Raw genomic sequence first — 15,045 nt, 5'->3', positions numbered from 1 at the left:
GTAGTGTGTGTGTGCATGCACACACTTATGTAGGACACGTGTGTCTGGAAGTTGTATATGTGAGCGTGTCTGTGTGCTTTCATGTCTGCATGTGTGTGTGCATATTGATGTGTATGCATGTGTGTGAGTCTGTACACTGGCATGGAGTCTTCAGTCCGTGCCAGGGCCCTCCTGTGTCCCATGCTCTGGCCATCCTCTGCCCAGGTTGCTCCCTCCCTCCCTCCTTCCTCCACTCACAGAGCCCCTGGGCTAGCCTGGGGGACATCACACAGGCTCAGGGAGCCCCTGAGTCCCCCTGAACTTGTACCCCACGTTTTATGCATTTTGGGGGGGAGGAGCGACAACTCACATCAGTCTCCAAAGGGGCTTATGTCCCCCCAAACAAGATCCCAGTGAGTTTTAAACCACAGCTCTGGGGACCCAGAGGCTCTAACAGGTGGGGGACCTTTTTTTTTTTTAACATCTTTATTGGAGTATAATTGCTTTACAGTGGTGTGTTAGTTTCTGCTTTATAACAGTGAATCAGCTATATATATACATATATCCCCATATCTCCTCCGTCTTGCGTGTCTCCCTCCCACCCTCCCTATCCCACCCCTCTAGGTGGTCACAAAGCACGGAGCTGATCTCCCTGTGCTATGCGGCTGCTTCCCACTACCTATCTATTTTACATTTGGTAGTGTATATATGGCCATGCCACTCTCTCACTTCGTCCCAGCTTACCTTTCCCACTCCCCGTGTCCTCAAGTCCATTCTCTACGTCTGTGTCTTTATTCCTGTCCTGCCTCTAGGTTCTTCAGAACCATTTTTTTGTTTTTTAAATATGGAATGCTTCACGAATTTGCGTGTCATCCTTGCGCAGGGGCCATGTTAATCTTCTCTGTATCGTTCCAATTTTAGTATATGTGCTGCCGAAGCGAGCACTGGGGGGCCTTTTTGAAATGCATCTTTTTAAACTTATAAAATCCCCACTTGCTCATTAGGAGAAACATTTCCAGCCTGTGGTTAAGAGCACAAGCCCTGGGGTTAGAAGAAGCTGAGTTCCAACCGTGACTGTGTCACTCATTGTGGGTGCCTGGGGCACATCCCAGACCCCAGAGCCTCAGTCTTCCCATCTGTAAAGTGGCACTTATAATTAGGTGTGTGGAAGGCCCTGGGCACAGCTCCTGGCATGGTAAACGGAGGCTGCTGTGAGCACAGGGGACTGAGTGGATGGAACTCATCTAGGCATGTGATTTTTCCTCACTTAATACACACATAGGGAATTCCCTGGCGTCCAGCGGTTAGGACTCCGTGCTTTCACTGCCAAGGGCCGGGGTTCAATCCCTGGTTGGGGAACTAAGGTCCCACAAGCTGCATAGCGTGGCCAAATAAAATTTAAAAAAAATACACACATAGCTTTATATGTACATACATTTACAGTCTTTTGGCTTTCTCTGCTTTTCATGTATTAATAGAAATGTCATTCTCTTGGTCCACACATACTTTTTCCCCCTTAAGCAGGCACATGGAGACCTCGGACTCTGTCACAGCACCTGGTTCTCTGTGTCTAGGGGTCCCACTTACACTGTTCCAGTTTTGCGCCATTCCTGACAGTGCTGTAACAAGCGCCTGGCACCTCTGCTGTGGGTTCCCTGGCTGAGGGCTCTTTTGAGCTCCTGCCCCATCACTGGGCTGATCAGAGCCACCCTTCTCTGGCTTTCCCACCTCCATGCAGTCGGCCAGGGTGTTTCCTCCTCCTGGACTGATTTCAGTGTGACACAGAATGGTGAAGGGACTTCTGCAGAGTCCCATAGTGAGTTTGTCAACTGGTCCCCGCCAAAGACTTTCTCCTTCAGGTGGGCTGGGTGGGGGTGGGGCCGCAGCTGCAGGGCTGGGTTTCTGAGGTGGCAGGCACCTCTGTGATGGCTGGAACATTCCAGGTGCTCACCGGCCCTCAGCTCTGCACGGGGTCACGGGCCTGCGTTCTTTTGCTGGTGCTGGGAAAGGAGTGACCGTTTCAGGTGACCCTTCTCAGCTTGAGCCCCCACCCCACCAGACTTTCCTTTGTGGCCTGGAGCCCAGGGTCAGCAGGTTCCCAGGCTGAGGCTTTCACAGAGCCACAGACCGTGGCTCAGGAGGTGGGGAGGAGACGGGAGCTGACGGGGCCTCTGGGATGGAGGTAGGGGCCAGGCTGAGCCGTCCACATTCCTGGGTTCAAATCCAGATCCGCCATGCACCAGCTCTTTAACATGAAAAATTGTCTTCCCCTCCCTGAGCCTCAGTTTACCCCTCTGTTAAATGGGGGGGGTTTTCCTGGTTCCCTGTGGGAAGATGATGTAAATACCTTTAGCATACAGTAGGTGCTCAGTATGTGCAGTGCAAGGTGATTATTTGTTGGCATCTGAAAAAGTCAGTCCTCCATGCTTGGGATATTGATTGCGCATCCCAGCTGTCACACAGAGGGGACCTGAGGATAAGTGAGACAGAGCCTCTTTCTCACATGCCTCAGGGAGGGAGAGGGCAGACATGAATCACCAGCTTAATTCAGCATGTCAGGGATACAGAGTGCTTAGGATCCCCGGCAGGGAACCATCGCTTCTACTCAGATGGGGGTGGAGGTGGAAGATCACAAGGGAAGAGGTGACAGCACAGCGGGGCTTTGAAGGTAGGAGGTGTCAGGAAGAGAAATGGGGGAAGGGTGCTGCAGGCATCAGGTCCAGCATGAGCAAAGGCCTGGACGTGAGGGATCCACAGCAGGAGTGGGAGCAGGAGACTTGGAGGGCTGAGGGTAGGGCTAGGCAAGGGACACCGCCAGGTTTCCATTGTCTGACCCTCCCTCCGGGGAGAGAGTGAGGGGAAAGACACTCACTGCCCTTGTCCAGGTGGGAGGTGGGAGGCAGTGGTGGCCTGGAGGGGTCAGGGTTGGAAAGGAGATGCTGAGGAGGAAGAGCCCCAGTCAAGATGCCCTGCTCCCATCTGGGCCCCTGCAGCTCATTCCCCAAGACCTCTGAGAGCACCCAGCACAGCTGTCCCCTCCAGGGTTCTGGAATTCACTGCTCAGCCACTTCAGCTCAGAGACTCCCACCAGGGCCCAAAGAACTTGGAGAGCTTAGGGGTCTCCCTGCCTGGAGACTCGGGGCTCCCAGAGAGAACATGGGCTGCGCGTGGCACCTGAGCTTCCTCTCTGCTGGTCTGTTTCAGGAACTGGTGCTCATACGTGGTGACCCGCACCATCTCGTGCCACGTGCAGAATGGCACCTACCTGCAGCGCGTGCTGCAGAATTGCCCCTGGCCCATGAGCTGCCCTGGGAACAGGTGAGTGAGACCGTGTGGAGTAGGAGCTGCTGGCGTTCCCACGGTGGGCACGGCCTGGTGGAAGAGCTGGGGCTGGGGCTGGGACCCCGTGCAGGAGATGCCTGGGACCCCAAGGGTGGGCGGACAAAGGGACCATTGTCCATTCCCAGCGCCTCCCCTTGGCTCTTGGGCCTTCCTGGGGGAGGGATTCCAGCATTCACCTGCACGCCTTAGCTCAGTGAGCGTTCACCGCTGGGGACAGTCTAGCCCAGCTCGCAGGGGCTTCCTGTCCAGTTGGTTTCTAGATCCCCCCGGCTGGGGGCTGGGGAGGGAATGGAAGGGCTGAGGCCCAGAATGCATGAGGAAAGAGGCTCCAGAGGGACCTGGAGGTGGCAGAGGACCCTGGAGGCTCTGGGCTTGTCCCCATGGATGGTGGGAGGGGTGGCGGAAGGCCCATCTGAACCGGGCCACCTGGGTGCTCTTTCAGCTACAGAACCGTGGTGAGACCCACATACAAGGTGATGTACAAGACGGTGACAGCCCGCGAGTGGAAGTGCTGCCCTGGGCGCTCGGGGTCGAGCTGCGAGGAAGGTAGGACTGCCCCAGGCACAGACCAGGTGCCTCCCCTCAGGTGTGTGGGAGGGAGCTGTAAACCGTAGCTGAGTTGGTAGGTGCTCAAGGGCGCAGCGCCACACTTACCGGGGCTGCTGCACAGAGCTGCCGGCCAGACGCAGCTGGGCCACAGTGGGTATCTGCTCTCCCATGGGTGTTGACCACCTGCCTCTTGGGACACTGTCAGGACCCCTGGAGGAATTTCATACATGCTTGGTAGCTCACGTCTTAGGTCACACATCCCAAGCCTTTCCTCCAAACTTGGGGACATTTCCATGGGAGGTGGTAATGGTGCAGGGAAGCAAAGCACCATTTAGTGCAGTGGGTCAGCAATGTCGGGATGGCTACACCCAGTCTGCAGGTGAGGAGAACAAGGCTGTGTGATGGGCACACAAGGGCGTGTGATGGGCACACAGCTCCTAAGTGACAGGATTCAAACCCAGGTCTGCCTGGCTTCCCCCAGGCCCTCAGGGATGGGAGGACTCAGCTGGGCACCCTGTGTGCGGAGTGTGTCCCAGGCAGAGGCCCCCCTCTCTCCCCCCACCTCCTCTGCGTGCAGCTTGGTGGTTTGGGGCCAAGCGCCCAGCAGGGGCGCAGAGGAGGCAGCCCGCCCCTCCCCTGGCCACACAGCTACTGGCAGCGCTGTCTCCTCGAGGGCGCCTACCTCTGCTGAGGGGTCCAGGCTGCATCCACCCTCACTGCCTGGCTGAACCCAGTGTGCTCCGAAGAATGACCAGAAAGAGGATGGACTGGCCTAGAGCCAGCCTGAGAACCAGGCCCATAGGCCCCTCAATAGAAAGAGGCATTCGGGGCCCCCAAGTAGCACATTAACGTGACTGTTGGTTGAAAGATGCATTCTGATTCCAGAAACACCGATGTGTGAAACACAGCCTCCGAATCAAGGGAAGGTGATGCTTATAGCGCCATTCATAGGTGTTTCTTGAGAGATTTACACACTTCACCTCCCTGGGACCCCACAGCAGCCCCAGTTCACAGATGGGGCAACGCAGGCCCAGAGAGGTGAAGTCACACGGGGTGGGGGCAGACTCCCCATGGAGTGGGGCAGGGAGGGAGCCTGGTGGTTTCCATGTGGGGTGGGAGAGCCCCCAGCACAGCGGGGGAGGAGCAGGGCGGCCAGAGGGAGGGGGGAGCTGCTCGAGGTCCAGCAGGGGTCCGGTACAGAGAGGCAGCCCTTTTTACGGTTGGAGAAACTGAGGCTCAGAGAGGTGAGGGGGTTGACCTGCGGTCACGCAGTATGTGAGAGCTGGGACTGGGACCAGCCTGACCAAGCATCCATGTGTCAGTGCCTCCAGGCCTTGGGGCTGGATGGCAGGGAAGGAGACTGGCTGAGACTCTCACCAAGGCAGATGTGGGAGGCTGGGAGGGGCAGACAGGGAGGGAAGGAAGGGGGCCAGGAACAGCGCCCTCCCCTGCATGCTGGGAGGAGAGGGGCAGGCAGAAGGGCCCCAGGGGCAGGAGGGGAGCCAGCCAGGAGGGACTGTTGCCAAGGAGGCCACAGAGGAGCTGGTGGTAAGGAGGGGGCGAGTCCCCAGGGTACGGGGGTCCCCTGGGTGCAGAGCACCTGCCCATACATAGGCCACTCTGTCCCTGGCTCCCCTCCCAAGGGCAAACCTTCCCAGGTCTATGGGGCCATCGTGGAGCAGGTGGCGGCAGCGACCATGCCCTTGAGTGCAGCAGCTGTAGGCTGTGCATCCACGACCAAGCCAAGGGCTGTGGCTCTGCCGCGGGGGTGAGGTGGGAGTGCGAGACAAGGACTGGGGCCGGGCCAACCCTGATGTCTCCCTTGGCAGGGCCTTGGGGTTCCAGCCTGGGGACGGGACAGCTCTGCCACACACCAGCTGTGTGGCCTTGGGCCGGGTACTCCCCGTGCACCGTGCGAGTAGTTGTGCAGGGGTATCGGGCCGGGGGGCGGGGAGGCTGCAGTTCAGGCGGCACTTGTCTCGTGCCCTCTCAGAGGGAGGGGCACCTTCTCTAAAGGGCACCAAGCTGCCTTGTGCTCTTGCAACACCTGGGGCTCTCCTGCCCTGGGCCTCAGTGTCCTCACCTGTGAAATGGGCAGGATCATACAGTCGGCCTCCCAGGGATGTTGCAAGGGTGAAATGAAGCAGGTGGCGCCACAGCCCATGGAGGGCAGCACGTGGCGTGATGCCCAGTGGGACAGGAAAGGAAGGGCCTCTCCACACCCATGAGGTTGGAGCCAAGTAAAGGGATGCCAAGGCCTGGATATTCTAGAAAACTGCTTTGCTGGGGCCCTGGGAATGGGGACGGGGAAGCATGAGGACATTGCTGACCCACGCTGGGCCCTGCCCTTCCTATGACAGCCAGCTTCAGGCTGGGCTCCCCCAGCTGTTTTCCCTGCTGGTGACTGCCCTCGCAGTCTGTCTGGTGTTGTGACATGACCTGAGGTCAAAGAGCTCCGTCACTAGGGGCAACAGGGCCCAGAGTGAGCTGAAGAGGGAAGGGAAACACCTATCATTCCAGAATCCAGCCTTGGATCAGCTGTGCTCTGCTGTGTGACCTGGGGCAAGTCACTTCACCTCTCTGAACCCCGTCTCTATCTGAAAGTCACCTCAGATGGAGAAGTGCCTGCCTCACACCTTATTATGAGGACCAGAGACATGCCTCCAACATAGCTACTGAATAAATGTCTTCCTTTCCCCTTTGGCCCCCTGTGCTGGGGAGTCTGCCCTGCCTCCCAGCTCTGAGACCCCATTTCTCAGTCAGCTGCTCAGCAAACAGGCCTCTACTCTCTGGACTGGATGTTTGTGAGGCGAGCAGACTTCATGACTTTTAGTTCTGGTTTTCCCATCTGTACAGTGGGAGTGTTCACTCCGTGATAATGAGTGAGGATGGTTTCTCTGATGTTCTTGACAACCGTGAGGAAGGGGCTAGAATGGGTCCCTTTTTACAAATGGAGAAACTGAGGCTCAGAGAGGTGAGGGGGTTGGCCTGGGGTCACTCAGTATATGAGAGCCGGGACTGGGACCAGCCTGACCAAGCGTCCATCTGCCAGTGCCTCCAGGCCTTGGGGCTGGATGGCAGGGAGGAGACTGGCCCAGGCTTTCACCTGGCTGCCTGCTACCACCAGAAACAATGGGCAAGGAATGGCCAAGGCCAGAATGTATCATGTGGGCTGGTCCTGATCCCCTGAGTGGCCTGGGCTGTTGGGCTCTGTTGAGGGTAGGGCTGTAGTGATCACCCTGCCTCTAGGGGCTCCCCACAGACCGATCTCTCACCCAACAACCCCATTGTCCAGATGATGAAAGTGAGGCTCAGAGAGGGTATAGGTCTCACACAAGGTCACACAGCAAGTAAACATCATGGCTGGGATTCTCCCAAGGGCTCTGACCTGAGGTCTACGATGTCGCCCTGCCTCAGACCCTCCTGCAGTCATAATGATGTAGACTTTATGACTGCCACTGACATAAATGGGGAGGAAAGCTGCCACTGTCCTCTGTGCTGGGCACCATGATTTGTACTCACCTGCATCGTGCCACCATGTCATGGTACAGAAGGTCCAACTGTGGAAACTGAGGCTGGGAGAGAGGAGTGCCTTGCTCTGGGTTACAGCTGGATTCAAAGCCCTTCAGTCTGACCAGAGCCGAGGTCTTTCCTCTGCAGCAGCGCTGGCCAAGGACTTCGTGGGGCACGTGTTCAGACAGCTGGGACTGACGGAAGCCAGCCTCAGCCCCAGCTCCTCCCAGATAGAAAGATAGAGGAGAGGGGACTCCCTCACCTTCCCTCCCCATGGGCTCTCCCAGAGCCGGGCTGCCTCCACTTACCCCCTCACTGTCCCCATCTGTCCCTCACACCTGTCCCTTCCCCATCCGTGGACCCCCACAGCCCTTGTCTTCTGTGGTGGGGAACAGCAAGGGAAGAAGTTTGCCCAGGGTCACATAGTAAAAAAGCTTAAAAGCAGACGGAGATTCCAGCCCAGCACTTTCTGGGCCCCTCGGCCTCTCCACCGTCCAGGGCTTGGCCCTTTCCAAACATGGCTCTTGTGCTCTAACCAAATGCCAGGTGCAGTGCCAAGCCTGTGCCTTACTCTGCGGATTCAGAATCCTGCAGGTTAAATGCTGTTGGAATTTGCCCATATCTGCCACCCGTCTACTCCACTCCTGTCTGGGAGGCTTAGTGGCCCCCACCTCCGACTCCCACCAGTGTATTCTCCACCCCCAGCTGGGAGGCTCCCCCTCTGCCCTCCCAGCTGCCCCAGCGAGGTGCCCCAGCTTTGCCCTCCCTCCGTTTTGCCCGGGGCCCACTATGGCCTTCTCTCCCACCCCAGAGCCTGGGCAGTGGCTGTCCTCTCTGCCTGTAACCTTCTTGGCGCTCCCGCCTGGCTCCGAGGATCCCCACCCTTTCGTCATTAATCCTGTCTCTCTGGTTCCTGGAACGGGTCTGGCGTTAAGCGGGTGCATGGGAAATGAGTGGGAACCTCATTTTACCCGCAGAGGGACCAGGACAAACACAGATCAGGGCTTCCCAGAGGGCTGCTGGAGAGTTCTTGGAGCTCCCAGCCCCAGCCCTGACCCCAAACCCTGGCTCAGGCCAACAGTAGCAAATATTTACATTTGCAAAGTAAATTCCAGGGAGGGGAGCTGGGCTGGGGCAGGGGAGGCTGCGCTCATGTGGTCTGTGGTCACTGGACCCAGCAGACCTGGGGGGAGGGTTATGAAGGAATAAGCCCCTCAGAGAGAAAGTCAGAACTGGAGCCCAGGGACACCGCCAACGTCTCACACCCCTGTTCCCAGCTGAGGGTGGGATTTAAACACCATGCTCTGCTCCCCTCTTCTCCTGCCCTGGTCCTGCTGTGTGGACAGGCAGCCTCTTCTCTCTGGGCCTCAGTGTTCTCATGAGGATCTGTTGAGAAGGAACATGAGACACTGGGCAGAGGGAAGGGCGGCTGCTTAGGGGGGCACAGGACTAGAAACTGCAGACGGCACTGGCCTTGTTGAGGTCAAGATGGAGTGATGAGAGCTTGTTGGTGGGGGGCTTTGGTGGGTTCCCTGGTCTGTGCAGGAAGGCTTTTTGGAGGAGGTGACATGGGGGCAGTGGCTGTGGGGATGAGGAGGCAGTGCGCTCATGTGTGTGTGTGTGTGTGTGTGTGTGTGTGTGTGTGTGTGTGTGTGTGTAGGGCTGGCTGGGACCTCCCAGATGGTGGGAAGTGGCCCACAGTCAGGGTCCCAGGGTGGAGCCAGGGTTTGTGGTCCTGGGACTAGCGGGGAGCTCCTTGGAGGGCGAGGTTGGGGCTGGGGAGGGGCCCTTCAGGGTGGACCACCAGGCTGGGGTGAGGGGGGCTCTCAGCCCACTGGGGCCCGCTCCAGGGGCCCTGGCTCAACACCAGTGGGAGGGATGTGACATTTTTATCCTACAGGAGACCTCCCCCAGCCCTAGACTTTTTACGTACTGGAATTTTGTGTGGTGTAGGGCCATTTACAACCTGGTTCATCCCTTAAAGTATTTCTGTCCGTTTCTTAGAATTTAGGGAGAGCTTGGGAGGCCATTTTTTGTGAATTTTGAATCCAGAACCAATATTTTCTGGTCTTTTTGACAGTTTTTGTTATTTAAACTTTCTTTTTTTTTTTTTAATTTTAACTCACAATTTCTTTGAGCCAGTTATGTCTGCACTGCTGGTCAGACCGTGTTTTCATTAGTTTTTCTATTTCTCTCTGGCTCCCAGTGAAATGTCCCAAAGCAAGTGGGTTGAAAAATAATTTCCAACCATGTGTTCACAGATTAAAAACTTGGGGACCCCCTGGCGTGACATTAGAACCCTTATGTTCATTTTCAAGACAGTCATGTCTGCCGTCCACATTATTTTGCCTTTTATTTTGTTTGCTTGCTTTAAATTCATTTTCAGCCAGTGATTCATGCATTCCTCAACAAGAGGTTTAGTGAAGCCCTGAGGCCCTACTGCGCACCAGGCACTTTCCCCAGCCACTCGCAAGACGGATGAGGTCCCTGCCAGGTGGAGTTCACATTCCAGCCTAGGAGGGCGGAAGATCAGACCGGGGAACTGGCAAGCAGATAACATGTTAGAGGGTGGAAAGTGCCATGGAAAAAATGGAAGACGATAGCAGGGTGGTGCGGAGGATGGGCAGGGCAGACGCTCTGCCCAACTTCATCCCAGAGAAAACCCAAACTTCCATGGGGTTGGAGGGATGGCCTCTTCTTTTGGTTGACTTCCTGGAAGCAGTCATCCAGTGGCCTGTTACATCTTCACCTGGGAGCAAAGGAGATGCGGAGGACTTACCGAGGTCGTTCTTCTAAGGAACCAGCATTCTTGACGGGCGCCGGGCCTCCCTGCCTCTGCCAAGGGGAACCTGGGGGACTTGCAGTGCCAGGTGGCCCAGGAGAGAGGAGGACGGGCCCTGGAGTTAGACTAACCTGGGTTCCAGTCCAGGCTCCAGCCTTCAGCTGGGTGACCAGTCTCTTTACCTCTCTGCCTTGTTTCCCCCCAAAGGGAAATATTCATATTCACTCATCCATTTATCTGAGCATGGGGTCGGGGGGCAGAGGAGTGATAATACCAAGCTACTCTGTGCCCATTTCCCCATCTGTAAAGCAGAGGGGTTACTAGCACCCACTCACAGGGCTTCGTGAGGACAGTGAGTTAAGACTGTTTATGAGAAGTGCTTAGAATGTGCCGGGCCCAGCATAAGTGCTGCACAAGCATTGGCTGTTATTATTATTACCTACCTTGCAGGATCGAGCTGGGCTTAGCACCGGGCGTGGCTCATGGTGGCATTATCACCCCCCCACTGCTGTTGTTCTGCCCACAGAGCCCCTAACCCCTGCCCCAGTCTTGGGCTGCCAACCCCCTTCCTCTATCCCAGGTGAGATTTACCCCCTGTGAGAGGGCAAGTCGCAGGCCCCCACAGAGCGAAGCCCCCGTGGTGGGACCTGGAGAGGGTCTGGCAGCCACCCTGCTGGGGGTTGGCCAGAGGGACCCGTCTGGTTTGAATTCCCGGCGCCTCTCACTCCCTGCACCAACCCACACCCTGGCTCTGAGCTGCCGGGCCCGTGCCTTATTTGGGTCTTGTCTCCCCCCAGGCAACGCTTTGCTGCCTTAAAAGGCAGGCCCGGGCTGGGGGGTGGGGCAGTTGCCACTGCTGGCTTCAGAGCCCCTCCAGCTGCAACCCCGCCCCTGGCTTGGCCAGCCCAACCCTCCAGCTATGGAGAGAACCTGGTCCCCAAAGCCAGACCAGCCAGGATGGCCTGCTTCTCATAGGGGTGGCTGCAGGGGTGGCCTCCTGGAACAGGCCCCCCGTGCCCTCCCAGGCAGCCAGCCTCCCTCTGGTTTTCATTTAAAACCAGAGCTGGATCCACTTCAGTGTCTTCTTACCAAGTGGGGCAGGGAGAGGGTGGATGGTGACGTTGCTGTGTTTATTGAGCACCTACTGCATACCAGGCCCTGTGTGTGCTTATTAAGCCCTTTGCATGCATGTCCATCCTCAGGCCTCACGCCAGCCCGGGAGGTGTAGAGACCTTATGATCTCATTTTACAGATGGGAAAATCAGCAGGTCCAGGGAGGACAAGTCACATAGGTCAGCAATTAGCAGGGCTGGGACCTGACCTTGCATCTGTTGACTCTAAGCTGTTAACCCATGCAGCTTGCTGGGGTTGTTGGAGAAGCCCCCAGCCTCACCCATGGCCCCAACCCATTGCCAGCCCCCCTCCCCAGCCCCGTCAGGTTGATAGCCTTGTCCCAGCTCAGCCCAGTTCATGCTGTGTGACCCAGGCAAACTGCCCCACCTCTCTGGGCCTCTCTCCCTTTGCACTAAGGGGAGTAGGGATCCCTCTGTGGCTGCAGTGGCAGGTCGGGGGGTGGGGAGGGGGACAGAACAAAATGTCACAGCCAGCAGGGCTCTCACCCTCACTGTCCCTCAGTTGTAGGCTCCTCTGGCTTCGTGGAGCCCAGGTGGTCAGGCAACGCCATGTGGCGGATGGCACTTCGGCCCACAGCCCTGTCAGGTGGGTCCTGGGGCAGCTGTTTGGGGTCCCCCTGGGCTAGGGGAGGCTGGAGGGGCTGGTGGTGACTGTCCTAAAAACCAGCTGGGCCCAGCAGTGGAGGGTCAGGGATAGCACCCTGCGCTTGTCCACTGCAGGCTGGAAAGAAAACTGGAAGGTAGAGGAAAGGCCCCCAAGGGGAGTCTGACCTGGGCCCAGGCACCTGAGACCCAGGACCCCCAGAGTCTTGCAGACATGGGTCCAAGCCCCCACTTTCCTTTTTTTATTGAAACGACACTTTTCTGAGTGTCTGTAGGATGCGGGGCACTGTGCCAGGAGCTTTCCATAATCAACTTTGTGTAGACCTCACCCCAGGAAGGCATCATTGTTGCCACTTTAAAGAGGAGGCTGAGGGTCAGAGAGGGGACGTGCCCTGCCGGGGGCCCCGCAACCAGGAAGGGGCAGCGCTGGGCCTCGACCCAGGGTTTTTGCCTGTTACACACTCACTCCACCCTTGCTCTGAGCTCAGCCTTCCCAGGTGTGAACGGGGTGACACTTGTCCTAGCACGCAGGATCGTGGTGAGGACCGGAGAGGCGAGCTTGTATCGTGCTCGGTGGCTGCCCGGCACTGTTATGAATGACGTTGGGGTATCAATGAGGAGGCCAGGGAGCTGGACAGTGGTTCTGGAAGAAGGGTCAGAGCGTGACACCTAAGGCCATCCCAGTCTGGACTGTAATGTGTGGGTCCCCAAAGCTTCAAGCCGAGGCCAGCCCCGCCCACGTGGGATGCAGTTGTTTTGGATGAGGAGTCAGATCCCTGGTCCTGCTCTGAGAGAAACAGTCCCCTTGGAGGCTCTGGAGCCAGAGGACACCCACAGGGCATGGCTCACCTTGGACAGGCTGTGACTCTTTAGCTCCTTCCCTGTGATGGGCTATCTCATGGGTTAGGGTCATCAGGTATCTGTCCCCTCCCTCCATCCTGCCCCCAGGGGCTGAGGGGCTCCAAGGGGAACCTGGGAGCCCTGGCCCAGCCTGCTTCCTCCCTGCAGGTTGTCTCAACTGCAGCAAAGTGTCGGAGCTGACGGAGAGGCTGAAGGTTCTAGAAGCCAAGGTGGGTGAACAGCTTCCGGGCCAGGCAGGCACCACCCTCCCATTCAGCTTTCTCAGCCTCCCTTCCAGCGCCCACCCCGGGAAGCCTGCGCACAGTCAGGCAGCCTGGCCTGCTCTCCTTCCAGGAGATCCATGAGGTTCTCCTATCCCCATCCCACCCAGAGACTCCTAGATACCCCCCCAGAGCTCATGGCTGGGTCCTCTCATTGCCCTGTCACCTTCATCCTTTATCCCACCCACCCATAATACCATCTTCCCAGTTCCAGAAAGAAAAACATCTATTGCGTGTCTCAAATTATCTCAAGATAAAAAGTTTTTAACCATTAAAAAGTAAGACATTCTAAATTTAGAAACATGAAAAACTCAGCACCATGAAAAACCATTGGCCTCTGTCGCCTGTGCCCCCAGAGAGAGCGATTACCAACATTTAAGCATCTTTTCTTCCAGATTTTCTAAACACACATAGATGCATTTACATTAATCTCCATATCCATTCCCTCCTCTGGGAATTTATCTTAGGAAGATTAGTTGCAAAGATGTTCATCCAAGTGTTAATTAAGAGGGAAATTTGAAAACCAAACAACAGAAGGGGTGGTTGTATAATGAGCAAGTGTGGCTCAGTGGAATACTGGACAGCCATTAACAATGCCTCCATTTTCCAACACGAAAAGATGCCCCTGATCTATCAAGTGGAAAAACCAAGCTTCTAAACAGCATGGGTTAAAACCCCCGTTATGAGGTGTGAGCACCCCAGGAACCCCACCCTGCTCCCCAAGCTCCCTCCCAGGGGAAGCCGGCATGAGGGGCAGCTCAGCTCAGATCTGGGGGCTGGGTCTCAGTTCCGGGTCAGCTTCTCTCTGGGCACGTCTACACGGCCCCCCACTTCCTGGTCTGCGGACGTTCTGGCCTCTCTTAATTCTCAGTAAGTGGCTCAGGGGACACCGCTGACCCTTCAGGCTCTCCCCTCCACTGGGTCCAAAAGTGGTTTTGTACACATCTCGGCACCTCTGTTTCATGCCAGACCCTCCCAAATTTCCCTTCAAATTTAGTAAAAATCCGTGCAGCCTGTGGTGCTTTAACAGACCAAGAGAAGTTTAATATGTATGCATCTAAATGTATATAAATATACTTATTAACATGCAGGTAAGCATAGGAAAAAACCGCACAGCCCAGCAAACACGAGGACAGTCTCAGAACTCAAAGTGGGTGACTGTGATGGTGTGTGATGACTTTTCTACAATGAATGTGATGAATTGTGCATTTTGAAAACCATGGTCACTTCTGATGAAGTTCGGGGCCCCTGTGAGTCCGGGTCTCCACTCCAGGCTGGGTTCCGCCAGCCACGTGGCCTCCTGCCCCCCAACACCAGGGCCCCGAGCTGGCCTGACCCTGGCGAGACCCTGGTACCCACCCCATCCCTATTGTCCTCTTCCTCCATAGGTGGCGGTGCTGACTGTCACTGAGCAGGCAGTGCCCCCGACCCCAGCTGCCCCTGAGGACCCTGCCCCGCTCTGGGGTTCCCCAGCTGCCCAGGGCAGCCCCGGGGATGGAGGCCTCCAAGGTGAGTGCGTCAGTGGCGAACATGCTCCCGTGTGGCAATGAGTTAGATCCAGCCCCCTCGCTGCTGCTGACTCCCAGCTTGACCCCCTTGTGGGCCTCAGTCTTCCTAGTTTTCCCTTGGGCCTGAGGGGATGGTCTCCAGGGGCCCCTGAGCACTGGAGTCCTGGGAGGCCCAGCAGCTGGTGGAGCAGGGGTAGGAACTCTAGACACCACTGACCCCTGCCTACCTCTCCACCCCAGGGCTACCAGGAACCAGAGAAAATGTGAGGGCCCCTCTGCTCCCCCGAGATGGTAGGTGCTAGCGGGGCGGGCAGGGCCGGGGGCAGGCCAAGCGCAAGGCTGGAGCTGTGGAGCTGATGAACTTTCTCCCCCAGATCGAGTTGGTGCCCGGGGGCTTCCTGGGCCCTCTGGCCCCAAGGGAGACCCTGGCAGCCAGGGCCCAATGGGGATGAGAGGCCTGCCAGGTGAGTGCCCACAACACCGGCCCTTCCAGCTCCCCTGGCCAGCCCTGCTCA

General features: G+C 57.1%; 1 protein-coding gene and 1 non-coding gene across 18 annotated transcripts in view; one reads left to right on the top strand and one right to left on the bottom strand.

Annotated features, from left to right (window-relative positions):
- EMID1 (EMI domain containing 1) overlaps window positions 1–15,045 on the top strand; it is a 74,201-nt gene that overhangs the window by 38,041 nt on the left and 21,115 nt on the right. For 13 of the 17 annotated variants that reach the window (XR_003794970.1, XR_003794972.1, XR_003794973.1 and 10 more), the window contains 7 exons: window positions 3,184–3,297; window positions 3,764–3,867; window positions 11,801–11,884; window positions 12,910–12,971; window positions 14,411–14,531; window positions 14,771–14,821; window positions 14,905–14,994. Coding sequence is in view for 14 of the 17 variants with exons in the window: in XM_029232463.1 (XP_029088296.1) it covers window positions 3,184–3,297; window positions 3,764–3,867; window positions 11,801–11,884; window positions 12,910–12,971; window positions 14,411–14,531; window positions 14,771–14,821; window positions 14,905–14,994 (626 nt within the window). In the remaining 3 variants the exon portion in view is untranslated. The remainder of the gene's footprint in view (window positions 1–3,183; window positions 3,298–3,763; window positions 3,868–11,800; window positions 11,885–12,909; window positions 12,972–14,410; window positions 14,532–14,770; window positions 14,822–14,904; window positions 14,995–15,045) is intronic. The other 4 variants (XM_029232456.1, XM_029232448.1, XM_029232472.1 and 1 more) reach the window with 3 other exon arrangements.
- Window positions 818–924, bottom strand: LOC114902280. Its single transcript, XR_003795461.1, has one exon. It is a non-coding gene; the product is annotated as a U6 spliceosomal RNA (small nuclear RNA).

This window comes from Monodon monoceros, unplaced genomic scaffold, assembly GCF_005190385.1.
Source record: "Monodon monoceros isolate NGI ecotype Baffin Bay Population unplaced genomic scaffold, NGI_Narwhal_1 Super_Scaffold_1, whole genome shotgun sequence".
Lineage (NCBI taxonomy): Eukaryota > Metazoa > Chordata > Mammalia > Artiodactyla > Monodontidae > Monodon > Monodon monoceros.
This window is presented reverse-complemented; position numbering and strand designations above follow the sequence as displayed.